General features: G+C 38.2%; 1 protein-coding gene across 6 annotated transcripts in view; it reads left to right on the top strand.

Moving 5' to 3' along the window:
* KIF13A (kinesin family member 13A) overlaps positions 1-12,668 on the top strand; it is a 108,498-nt gene that overhangs the window by 79,197 nt on the left and 16,633 nt on the right. For 4 of the 6 annotated variants that reach the window (XM_017808506.1, XM_017808504.1, XM_017808503.1 and 1 more), the window contains 11 exons: positions 3,800-3,962; positions 4,600-4,740; positions 6,422-6,571; positions 7,092-7,256; positions 7,827-8,000; positions 8,531-8,682; positions 8,797-8,929; positions 9,020-9,166; positions 10,130-10,168; positions 11,476-11,575; positions 11,665-11,791. In XM_017808506.1, the coding sequence (XP_017663995.1) occupies positions 3,800-3,962; positions 4,600-4,740; positions 6,422-6,571; positions 7,092-7,256; positions 7,827-8,000; positions 8,531-8,682; positions 8,797-8,929; positions 9,020-9,166; positions 10,130-10,168; positions 11,476-11,575; positions 11,665-11,791 (1,491 nt within the window). The remainder of the gene's footprint in view (positions 1-3,799; positions 3,963-4,599; positions 4,741-6,421; positions 6,572-7,091; positions 7,257-7,826; positions 8,001-8,530; positions 8,683-8,796; positions 8,930-9,019; positions 9,167-10,129; positions 10,169-11,475; positions 11,576-11,664; positions 11,792-12,668) is intronic. The other 2 variants (XM_017808507.1, XM_017808505.1) reach the window with 1 other exon arrangement.

Raw genomic sequence — 12,668 nt, 5'->3', positions numbered from 1 at the left:
CTTTTTCATCTGTTTCTTTTAAAACAGAAACTTCCTTATTCACTCACCATTTTTTTTCTATATGTAGTGAGTTTGAATGCTCTTTTCTATGTAATTATTTCTGCTTTATGCTCCAGTGTTAAAAAAACCAAATTCATTTAGAAGACAAGTCTAAAAAAGGATAGCTAAGATTGTGTTGCAGCTTTCAAACTGAGTGTGTTAGAAATAGAACAGAACAGATCTTGGTTTAGTTTTTATGCAAGATTTTGTTTTGTAATTTCTTCCCAGTTTGCCCTGGGAAAAAAAACCTAAACAAATAGCTAACTGTTGACCAGCAATGACTAGAATGTTTTTCATGGCAAGTATGGGAAGAAGTAGTTCAGTGATTCAACATTAATTAAAATAATTGTTTGCCCCTGTAAGAGCTAAAAACAGAACCACTGGGAACTGAATGTGAAATGTTGCAGAGTCATGGTTGGGATTTTCAGGCTCTTTTAGGGCTGCACAAGGAGTGCAGAGTGAGAAACACACTAGCTGTAGCCCTTGCTATTCAGAATTGCTTTGAGCACAGTAAGGCCGCCAAGAAATCATTGATAACCCACTTCAGTAGCAGAAATGAGAATGGGGCTTACTGGCAAGGCATCTCTAAAAAGATGCAATTGAAGGGAAAAGGAAGGAGTAAAAAACTTGCCTGACCTTCAGAGTTGAGAAGAAAAAATGGTAATTGGTTAGCTTAAAGTTAACCACCATAACCATGTAATCACATTAAAAAAAAAAAGAGAATCTGGAGTGATATCAAGGCTGGGTATTCTGCCAGCCTTCACTTCTCAGTAGTTGTCAGATGTTTCTTAGGAGGAATTGTGCTTTGAACAAGCAGTTTTGCCTCTGGATTTCATGGGTGAATGCTTTACTCTATATAACTATTGAATTACTTGAAACCTGTACTTTTCTACATTGTAAAAATGAGAAGAATGAGTGCTCTTTGGAGCAATCAGTGAGGAGTCTATAACATTTTGGTGGCACTGCCATTGAGTAGGCAGTTTTCTGAATTATCAGTTTCCTGTGCTTCAGAAGATCCTCTTAGGTATACTTTTTATTTATTTATAGTTCTAGAAGAGGTTTTGGCTTCTGAAAAAAGGGAAAAAAATTGAATCTTCTTAAATAACAAACCAGAAAAAAAATCTTTGAGTGATATTTGCTGTAAAAGCATGGTTAAGTGTTGCTGAGAGGATGTTTACCAGCTAACCGGCCAGAAGGCAAGAAATCCAGGAAAGAATGGGAAGACTGGACGTGAAAAATGTGCAAAACAGCCAAGAGTCTGGATTGCACAGAGTTTGATTAGTACAGTTTTAGCTGTTGCTCAGTTGCTGTTGCAAATGAAGCTGAACTCTACCAAATCAGCCAAGAAAATGAATTTGAGAGGTATGGCACATGGTTGTATCTGTCAGATCAGCTGGAACACATTGCACAGAGTCTATTCCAGTTTTCTGCTGACTGTGGAAGGACAGATACCTGGGCTGGTGTTAATTCCTGTTGGCAAAAAGTTAACCCTTTGTAACTTCGAACAAATTTAATTTGTTGGGGCAGTGCTGTACTGGACCAGAGGTTTAGTTCAGCTTATTCTGTATCTGGCATTAGGAGTCCCAGAGACTTGCAGTGATATCTTGTGTCAGTTGTTTCCCTTGTTTGGCTAAAATGATTGTTTCAGGATTTCATGTCCAATGAGTATTTGCTCAAGTTTTTTCCTTGTTTGGCTCAAATTATTTTTTCAGTATTTCATGTTCAATGAATATTTGTTCCAGTTAATACCTAATGGAGCTTGTCACATGTTTCATGTTGTAAGAATTAAAAAATCCTCTCTGAAACTTTTTTTTGGTAAGTTTCTGGAAGGGTTCTGGCACAGCTGTATACAGAAAAACACAACTGTAATGAGAACTGCCCATAATAATTGGTTGAGTTACTCATAAACTCTCTTTACAGTCTTAAACCATTCCTTTCTCAAGAATCCAGCTAAGATTGGTACGGGAGCCTCCCCAAAAAGCTTGCCAGATCATGACGTCCCAGATCAAGGAAGGGACTGGCTGTAGCAGGATCCAATGGCTCTTACAGCATTTACAGATCAAAGCTGCCTTCTCTTTCTCAAGTTAGGCAGCGCTCTCACAGTGCTTGCAGGTGTAATGCACTCTCATAATTTAGTACTTTTTAGTGAGCAACTCCTGACTCTAGCTTCATTTTCTGGGTGAATCCAAAATTATAGCTGTCTGTGGAATGTGTCACTAGCATGGTCTGGAATTGCTTATCTAGATAGCCTGGATAACAGAAGCAAGAGGCAGCGGGAAAGGAATTTTCCATACAACACTGGGAGCAGATATGGAGGAAGCTGACTAAAAATCCAGCTATCCAAGGAAACCCACCACTGTTGCAAACCCAGGCCAGATAGGGCAGAGAGACAAAATTGCATGTTTTAGCATGTTGAAGGCACTAAAATTCAGGGCTGCTTGCTAATTAATGCTGCTGGCTTTTTACCACTTTGATATGGTACCAGGGGACCCAGACAGTGCAAGTTGAATTAGCCAGGCTGCTTTTTGGGATATTTTGGAGAAAGATAGCCACTCAAGTAGAATTCTGTTAGTGACTGAGAGGCATATTAGCAGTTGTTTGTGGTTTGTACTATAAAGACATGCAAAAGATCTAAGCATATTTGAATAAAGGCAAGTAGACAAACTTTGCCTGTATTCACAGCAAGCCCCAGAAGTTTACTTGTTCCTACTAGGTTCGTCCATAATATAGGGTATTTTGTAGAAATAAAGTGTATGTGCACAACATGTACCATATTTCAGTAGGACTTTGCATAGAAAAGCTAAAAAATTCTACAGGGGAGTGCTGGTGACTGAAATATCTGAAATTTGATTATGAGTTTTATGAAGATGGTGAGACACAGTAAGTGCTGTTGAGGTTACAAAGAAAGGCAGAATGAATGGGGGCATTTGTTCAGAGGATAATCATGATACTTCTAAAAGGTAGATTAAAGATGAGAGTCCCAGGTGAGAGTGTATTTTAGTACACAGGTGTATGTATACAGTGTGTGTCAGAGCATGCTTGCCAGGTGTTACATTAGAATGGATTTGCTCAGACAGGCCTAAAAATCCTTTTTGGAATTTGTCCAGAGACTATTAACTGTGCAGGGTGCACAAGCTTTAACCTGTGTTCATTCATCTGTTACTTAAAAGATACTTTGGGTACATAGGATGTAAGATTTTTTTTTATTTGTAATTTTTTAACATGTTCCCTTGAGATGGCTTAAGGATGTGGAGGGAGGTCTGGGGGTCTGTAGCACTGCAAAGCTGCAGTTGTGATGTAAAGCTGTGGCCTGCAGTGATTGCAGGTTCCAACATCATGATCTGAGGAAAAGCAGGTTTTATCAAGATGAAGTCTTACGTGTTGGGACTGATAGTTTCTGTGGAACAGGACTCCAGATTAAAGACAAAGACAGCTGCAATTATTGCATTTCTTGAAAATTAGGAATGTCCCTAGGGCTTTAAACAAATCATCACTCTAACAGCTCTCATATTACTGTGTCCTTTTATTTGGGCATCACTGTGCTAGACTTGCCTTGACAGTAATTTGTTTGTTTAATACGTGATCACTGCTTTTCCTCAATAAAATTGTCTGGCAGTGTTTCGTGTTTGCTGACACAGTGCTACAAAGCAATTCTTCTTATACCTGTTTCAAAAAAGTCTTTGTTAGCACCTTTATTTGCAGCTTTCCAATAATAGAAATAGGTTTCTGTGTATTTTTCATGTTACCTACTGCACCACAGGGATGAATTGTTTCGACAGAGCCTGGCTAAACTTCGAGAGCAGATAGTAAAGGCAAATACTCTGGTGAGAGAAGCAAACTTCTTAGCAGAAGAAATGAGTAAACTAACAGATTATCAAGTAACACTTCAGATCCCTGCTGAAAACCTCAGTGCCAACAAAAAGGTAATAATAACAAAGACTGTTGAAAAATGTAGCTTTATGGCTAAACTATGTAGACATATATAGCATTCATCTAACTTGAGGTGATAACATGTTACTTTTGTTAGATTATGAATAGGCAAAATAAAGCTACTATCTGACTAATACCTTGAAAGTGAATAATTAAGTAAAAATGGGAACATAGCATTAAGTATGGCTCTTGCTTTTTTTAAGTGTATAATCACTATATGTGCATGCATCTTGTGAACAGACATTTGTATTCTGTTGCTGCAGAACCTGCATTTTAGTTAATTTGCAAAAATTAATGGGTTTTGTTAGAGTTTCCTGCAATCTTTGTGTCATAAGGGTTTTACAGTGCTGCTGTAAATGTAATAGCAATTAGGACTATATGCTTGTCATAGAGGATTTGATTGTGTTAATGTTCCTGTGGGAATGGTCATTGTTTGAGAAGGATAAAGAGATCTGGATCCTCAGAGATGTATAGGGCATTCAGTGTCTGAGGACAGAGGTATTATGACTAGCATGAAGAGAGAAGCTGCATGTTCTGTATTTTATTCCATTTTAGGAATGCAATTTGAGTGAAGAGTTAAACTACTTATGTGCACCTTTCCTGCAATGATTGTTTTTTCTTCTGATTTAGAGAGGTGCGATAGTAAGCGAGCCTGCTATTCAAGTGAGAAGAAAAGGAAAAGGTACTCAAGTGTGGACTATTGAGAAACTAGAGAACAAATTAATTGACATGAGAGAACTCTATCAAGAGTGGAAGGAGAAAATTCCTGAGGTATTTTATATATTTTCTGAAATGGATCAAAGATTAAGTTTGTTTTCTTTTAACCCCTTTTAATATGTTGTACAGAGAAAGTGCAATGACTTTGTGTATGAAACATTAGGGAACTGTGTTTTATTTTTAAAAACAAACAAACAAAACTCTAATACAAAAACAATATGACTAATACTAAATATTCAAAATGCCCATGCATAATAAAACACAGCTGTGTCCTATCTCTCTTGTGTTCTCAGATGTAAGCGTGCTGAGGTCAGATATAATTGTGCTGAAGTAGTGACTCGTGATACCACTAAGAGCATATGTTTTCCTGGCATAATATAGGTGCCATGCAGATGACCACCAGCTCTGAATGGAAGCAACAAGCTGCATTAGAAATAAAATTATTAAATAGTAGTCAGTATCAAAGCTAGTAAGGATACACTGCTTATATGCACTCAAGGTGCAGAATATATGAGTGGGGTAAAATGTGATTTTGAAATATGAAATATTCCTTAGTTTCATTTGTATAACCTCCAGCCTTAAAGCAGTGAAGAAATCAATTGAAGATACTTAGTCTGCATCAGTATTTCCATCAAAACCAAAGTGGAGTTTCCTGAGAATTTAAGTAGCACATTAGCCTTGGCAGACAAGTGTGAGACTTGTCAAAAGCCTGCTTGTTTACTGGCAAGAGACATGACATTTGGTGTTCCAGGAGACATCATCTAAGTATCCAGGTAGAAGCGCATAGGAAGGATATCTTACTCTCTTGTGGCTGATAAGGAGCACCTAAATTACTTGTATCAAGAATCGATCTCAAATATGTTTGAACAACTGTTGTGCCTTTGTTACATGCTTTGGACGGGACAGTGGGAATCTCTAAAATCATAACACAGGGGAGGTCAAGCACTTCATCTGTGCCATTGAAGACAACGATGATTTTGCTACTGACTTTAGTAAGAACTGATAGCACATCCTTTGAATACATTATGTCTGCCTGAGCCAGGATCATCCTTTCCATGACCTAAGTCATCCATAATGCATGTGTTCTATGTGCTACATAGAAACACGTAGGTCAAATGCATGTGTTGAGGGTGAAAGAGGAGAAGGGAAGGAGCTAACAAATCCACTGAGGAGTGCATATTGTGCTAGGAATCTGCATGAATTCTTTGTGGCTCTGTTTGGGGTATGTGCACAGAAAATGCTGCAGGTGTGATGTCAGCTCTATGGGAGTAGTAAGAACACTTGTAGGCTTAAGTGGGAATCATCCTGCACCTTCCCTTTTGCCCTTGTAGTGGTCCCCAGCAGCCAGACGAGCTTTTCAGCCTGAGGATGATTTGTCCTCTCATTTAAAAAGTATAAACGGAGTAGAAAAGTAAGATGAGATATTTTGAAATCAACCGCAACTGTGCTTGCTCACAGTTAAATCTGCTTTGTCTTGACATTGCTAAAAAATGTAGATCATCATATCGCTATATCCCTTAGTAAAGAAAGGATCATATAACGTCTTATTTCAGAGATTTAATTTCAGATTTGTAATACGCTTCTAGTTTCTTTCTACTTGTGTAACAGGAAGGAACAGAAATGACTGGTAGTGACATCATTTTTGTGCCATGATCTTGTAATGCTATGAGGTTATTTGATTTTCTGTTCCCACGCTGATGATTTTATGACATCGCTTTTATTATCTCTAAAACAGATAAGGAAGCTGATTGGCAAGAGAGGTGATCCCTTTTACGAAGCACAGGAGAACCACAACCTGATTGGCGTCGCCAACGTGTTCCTGGAGTGCCTTTTCTATGATGTGAAGCTGCAGTATGCTGTGCCCATCATTAGCCAGCAGGGCGAGGTAGAGCTGGGCTGGGCACACCGGGGTACTCCTATCTGGGATCACAGGGCCCTTTGTGCTGGGAGGCTTCATGTACACTGATGCTTTAACAAGCCAATGGTGCTTGCTGTCTTGTCTCCCAGTGAATAAGTGTGTTTCAAATCACCACATATGTTTTTCCTGTAATTCTTTACAATTGCCCAACTGCTAAAACAGTAGAATAAAATTCCTAGTATAAATGTAGGTAACTGAGCAAAACCCAGTATACTGAAGTTCTGAAGTACAGTCCTTACACTGTTACAGTTACCATTTCTGAGGCAGTCCTTACCGTTAACCATTTCTGCTGTGTGTGCATTGAAAATTTTTTATTTTTTTTTTTTTATTATTACTTTCTTCTCTTTCTTAACATTGTTGCTTTTTGTTTGGTAGTCAAAAGTTGCTCAGTGCTGTTTCTGCACACTTTCTAGAGTTAGACATTAAAATGGTGGATATCTAAGTCCCTTGTGCACAGGTTCTTAGTATTTGTCTGGCTTGCCTTTAGGTTGCAGGACGGTTGCATGTTGAAGTAATGCGAGTCACTGGGTCTGTCCCAGAACGTGTAGTAGAAGGAGATGACTCGTCTGAGAACTCCAGCGAGAGCGGGAGTCTGGAAGTCATGGATAACAACGGAGAAATTATTCACAGAGCAAAAAAGCTCTCCTGCAGGGTAAGTGAGAACATCATGAAGTTAAGTTTCAGGCCTCTGTAACTATGTAGTCAGGCTGAGAGTTACCAAGCTATGTAGACTATTGCTTCCTGAAAATTCTCTGAAAAGACGTCTCTTGTTCCAGTTCAGTGTAGGTCAGTCTTTGGTTGACAGTGGCTGATTTAATTTGCATTAGTTTCTAATATATGCAGGCCTACATCTTAAATACTGAAGTTACAAGGACTGTCCTTGGCAGACACAGAGGGAGAAACAGTTTTTCCCTGTAACTGTCTCCTGTGGTTTGTTTGATCATGTAATGTAGTATCTATGGGTGGTGTATGGATTTAATTTCTTCTGTGGTAAAGCATTTCTCTCCACTCGAGCTTATCAGCTTCCTCAAAGAAAACATTTGCATGGGTTAGATGCATGTAACTGCTTTCCTTGCATCTACATTTCTGTAGATGCAAAATAAGACTTCCTAAATGAGGAAATCCTTACTGTCCTTAAAAAGTTTTCTTGGCTGTTGGTTGTCAATTTGCAATTGAAGAAGAAACAATCAAATTTATGACAACATCTGTTTTGTCTCCTCAGGTAAAAATAAAAGAAGCAACTGGACTGCCACCTAATCTCTCCAACTTTGTGTTTTGTCAATACACATTTTGGGATCAATGCGAGTCAACAGTAGCAGCACCAGTGGTAGATCCAGATGTGCCTTCACCTCAGAGCAAAGATGCTCATTTTACAGTGACTTTCTCTCACTGTAAGGTAAGTTTTTTTTATTATGAAACAGTGTTACCAGGAGGAAGGTATGTTTGATATAAACTGTTTAGAATCTGAGCCTTGTTTTGCTGGGGGAAGAAGGAGGGAGTCAAGTCATCTAACCAATGACTTTTGACTATATTTAAGAATGCCTTAATATTTCGCTTCATCACTTCTTCGAAACATAACAAAGGGGAAAAAGTCTTTTAATTAGTGATCTTTTGAATTCAGATATTGTCTTTAATGCATGGAGGAAGGTGTAGTTTATATAATGACATCTGATTAAATACTTGTTTGGTAAGCTCAGTAAGTTGTGACATCATTTTAATGGAAATTTTCAAAGCATGAAATGCATAAACAGGAACTGCTGACATGATGATGTTTTACAACTTTCTTGTCCGGAGTCAAGCTTTATGATGCAAACTGTATTGTCTTACCATGCAGGTAGCTCGTTGTTTGGCAAATCCTTACAAACTAGTAGAGGAGATACAAATATATAATTTGATTGAATGTGATTTGGTTTTCCTTACTGCCAGGACTATGTGGTGAATGTCACAGAGGAGTTCTTGGAGTTCATTTCAGAAGGAGCTCTTGCTATTGAGGTGTGGGGTCACAGATGTACTGGCAATGGCAGCTCCGTTTGGGAAGTTGATTCTCTTCATGCTAAAACTAGGACACTGAGAGACAGGTACAAATAAATTACAAATGAATGCTTCCATCAACTTTCTAAAAGCTTTCTAATGCTTGTGGTGCACAAAATACTTTGAGGCAACCATTAGTTTTTGTGGGGATGTCTTTTTAGGTGGAGTGAAGTAACTCGAAGAATAGAAATGTGGATTTCCATACAAGAATTAAATGAGATGGGAGAATATACTGCAGTTGAACTCCATCAGGCAAAAGATGTAAACACAGGGGGAATTTTCCAGCTTAGGCAGGTATGTATCTTTTCCTTGTCGTCCTGTTTATGCTCAGATTGATTCTTAATTTTATTCTTAGTTTCTTTCTTTTCTCGATTTCCTGTTCAGGGTCATTCTCGCAGAGTTCAGGTGACGGTGAAACCCGTACAGCATTCGGGGACGTTGCCTCTCATGGTAGAAGCAATTCTTTCAGTCTCTGTAGGTGGTGTGACTGCCAGATCAACCAAACTGCAAAGGGGCTTGGACAGCTACCAGGTAAGGCAGTTAATTTCTCAGTTTGGTTTGGTCTTGTTGTTCTAGACCAACATAATTCCAAAAGGGACCTTAGCACACTGGTACATTATTTGCAGTTTTACACGTGTTTGAGGTTAATACATATAACACGAGCATATGGTGCTAAATTTGCTTATGTTTTTGCTTATAATTCAACATGTAACTGATAAAGTACCGAGTTTGGTGTTCTAATATATATAAGACAGCAGGAATATGGAAATTGTTTTTACCTTTCTGTGTAGAGGTGATTAATACTAGATTCCTAGTGCTATTAGTTTCCCTTCCTTCCAGAAGGGAAAAACAGGAAAAAAAAAATTACTAGAGTAAATGTCTTGTTGTGAGATACTATTTACCTGTTCAAAAAGCACTGAGTTATTTGATCAGAATCAAAAATAGTCGTCACTGAATGGGAAAGGGCTATTTCACGTAGTAGAAAAGCCCTTAAGCAGCACAAATGATTTCAAGCTGCTACTGGACAAATTCATATTGAAAATAAAGCATTATTTTAACAGTGATGGCAAAGAACAAGTGGAATGGGCAACCCAGGGAAGCAAGGTGCCTTTTGTCAGAAGGGTTGCATTCAGTACCACAAGTAATTCTAAATTTAGATACAGATGAAATTGTAAAACTTGCAATTAGTGATCTGCTTGCTCAGTCCTTTTTCTGGCACTGTATTCTCTGGGGTCTTTTGTTTTGTTTTGGTTTTTTTTTATGAATATATTCACTAATATTCAAATCACAGCTGAGCTGCTATAGTCTGTAATGAAAAAAAAAAATCTTTCTACCTGATAATAAGACTTTGGTTATTTGAATGTTGTAATTTTAACATTTTAAAATTTTGTGGCAGAAATGTTTGTATTCGTGTTCTGGGTTATTTCTGTGAGTTTCTGTTGAGAGAAATGCATGTTCTTTTTGTGTTTTACAAAATTTATTTTCTCCTACCAGAAGGAGGAGGATGATGGTGGTGATATGGATAGTTACCAGGTATTGCTGCTGTTGCTGTCAATCCTGCGGCATGGGGCACAGCTAATGCTAATAGCCAGAAACTTTCAAATGAACAAGCCTAATGGAGCAAGCAAAAGCAGCTTTGAAATACACATGTGCTGTGCATTTAAGAGGCTACCTGGGCTATAAAACACTGCTGTTTCAGTTTACCTTGTGACTATACTCTTACAGTGTCCTCTCTTCTGTAGTACTCTGCAGTCAGCTCTCCTAACTGGCTACATGAATTGCTATGGGAATAAAAGCTTAAAAACTTTAGTTTAGAATGAAAACAGTTTACAGTATCACAGGGAAAAGAACAACCACCTGCAGCTGCAGGCATCTTTTCCAACCAAATTGTGCAGCTTAGGCTATTTTGTTTGTTTTCTAAAGGAAACATAACCTTTTAAGTTGTGCAGTTTTCTGAAATGCTTGTTGGGAGAGAGAGGGGAGAATGTGAATGGGGGGGTAAATACAGGAGCTTCAGTGAAGCAATTTTTTTTATCTGCACAAAACCTGACCTTGAGCCTGTTTTTCTGTGTGATAAGGCAGTCAGAATTTAGGCAGTATAACAGAAGAGTCATTTTAAAAGGTGACAAAGAGCAGAAGAGGAAATGCCTAAAAAAGTAAAATACATTTCAGACTTCTTCATAGAAGACATATTTCTAATAGGCAGTCTTACAGAAGTAGAACCAGTTAGGTGAGAATGCTGACATCCCTTGAGATAATGTATTAGGTTTCACAGCAATCTCAAAAATATCATCTAAGGTACTAACTTCTTGCGGGCTGTTTTTGCGCTTCCTGGCATATCACAGAGAAGAACGAACTAGATTTTCTGTGATACCACAACGCATGATTGCATGATGGGTTTTGTTTGCATGAGAAATCTTTTACTTGCACTGATGGCAGCTGCTAGCAATGGAATTTTGTGCAGGTTTGAGGGAGTACTGGCCTGTCTAATCTTCAGGAGAATTTATGATCAACTGATGATACCTGATTTTCTTATTCCATATGCTGTTCAAAAGTTTGATTGCCACTTCTGTGAGTGATTAGCCTACGGTGTATAATCTGTACAGCAGCAGAGGCAGTCACATTTTCTTTTTCTCCTGTTGGAATTTTAGACTTGAAAGCAAATAAACTTCCATTCATGGGTGATGAGGTACTTAATCAGCGTGCATGTCATTTGGGGAAAAAAGTTTTCTGCATCGTGCAAGCCATTTAATATAAATTCTAATTAAATTACCACAAAATCCACTGCCTTTATTCTTAACCGCACAGTCTAATGACTTTCTTATCTCTTTCCATGTTAGGAAGAAGATTTAAACTGTGTACGAGAAAGGTGGTCTGATGCATTAATAAAACGCAGAGAATACTTAGATGAGCAGATCCAAAAGATCAGCAACAAACAAGGTTTGCACCTTGAAGTCTCTGTCATAAGTACTTTATGCCCTATAGCAAAAATTGTGTCTCATATGTAATCCTAATATCTCCCACTGTAGAAAAGTCTGAGGAAGATATAGAACGAGAAGCCCGGCTGGTCGAGCAGTGGGTAGGGCTGACAGAAGAGAGGAATGCAGTGTTTGTTCCAGCACCAGGCAGTGGAATTCCTGGTGCCCCCGCAAATTGGTATGTTCAGAAAAACCATTGGAGCTGTTAGCTTTTTGTACATAAACATTGCACACTACAAGGGAAAAATCTGAGGATGTTTTAGAGTTTTTTATGTTCTCCTGTAGTACTGTAAACTACACTTACTGGCAGAAGGCTTAGAAGGTCAGGCGCTGGTTTGAATGTGAGAAAGGTTTGTTTAGTTAACATATTGCATAAAGTAGCTTTGAAATAGCTTTCAAGGTTTGAAAATCACTTTTGAATATAACATAGTATTTTTCAGCTTTATGCAATTCTGAGAAAATTATTTTGCAGTTTGATTCGTTTCAGAAAAAGAGGAGTTCAAATATTGATGGTAAACCACACGATAATTTCATTGATAGGGGGTGGGGACAGAAGAAACTGATTCCGAAGGATGTGTTCTCTCTGATTCATTTGAATTTATAATATATTTTTCTTTTAGTTTCACTTAAATCTGTGTTTTAACTAAGATCACAAAAAATGAGGAAGGAAACATTAGATTTGGGAAAGTGTGGACAAGAAATACGGCTCTAGTGAAGGGTACACTGATGTCTCTGATAACACCCAATATCTCTTCTTCATTGGGTGAATGATGCAGTTATACTCTTTTTCTCACATTTTTTCCTCTCATCCACCTGTGGTCATGTAGCTAAAAGTGTGTTCATTGATATAAAGACTATGCCTTGCCAATAGTTACATATCCAGTTGCTTGAAAGGTTGCTGACCTTTATGTATGAGATGACTGCAACCAGTTACCTTTGTAAGGAACAGAACAGGCCATTTAAAACTTTTGTCCTCACAGCAAATGACATGTGTTGTGCAGTGTGAATTAAGTTTTGGCAAAGCACTTCATTTAGTTCTGTGTGTAGATGTAGCT

This window comes from Lepidothrix coronata, unplaced genomic scaffold (assembly GCF_001604755.1).
Source record: "Lepidothrix coronata isolate B3197 unplaced genomic scaffold, Lepidothrix_coronata-1.0 Scaffold23, whole genome shotgun sequence".
Classification (NCBI taxonomy): domain Eukaryota; kingdom Metazoa; phylum Chordata; class Aves; order Passeriformes; family Pipridae; genus Lepidothrix; species Lepidothrix coronata.
The sequence above is the reverse complement of the archived record's forward strand: the minus strand, read 5'-3'. Positions and strand labels throughout refer to the sequence as shown.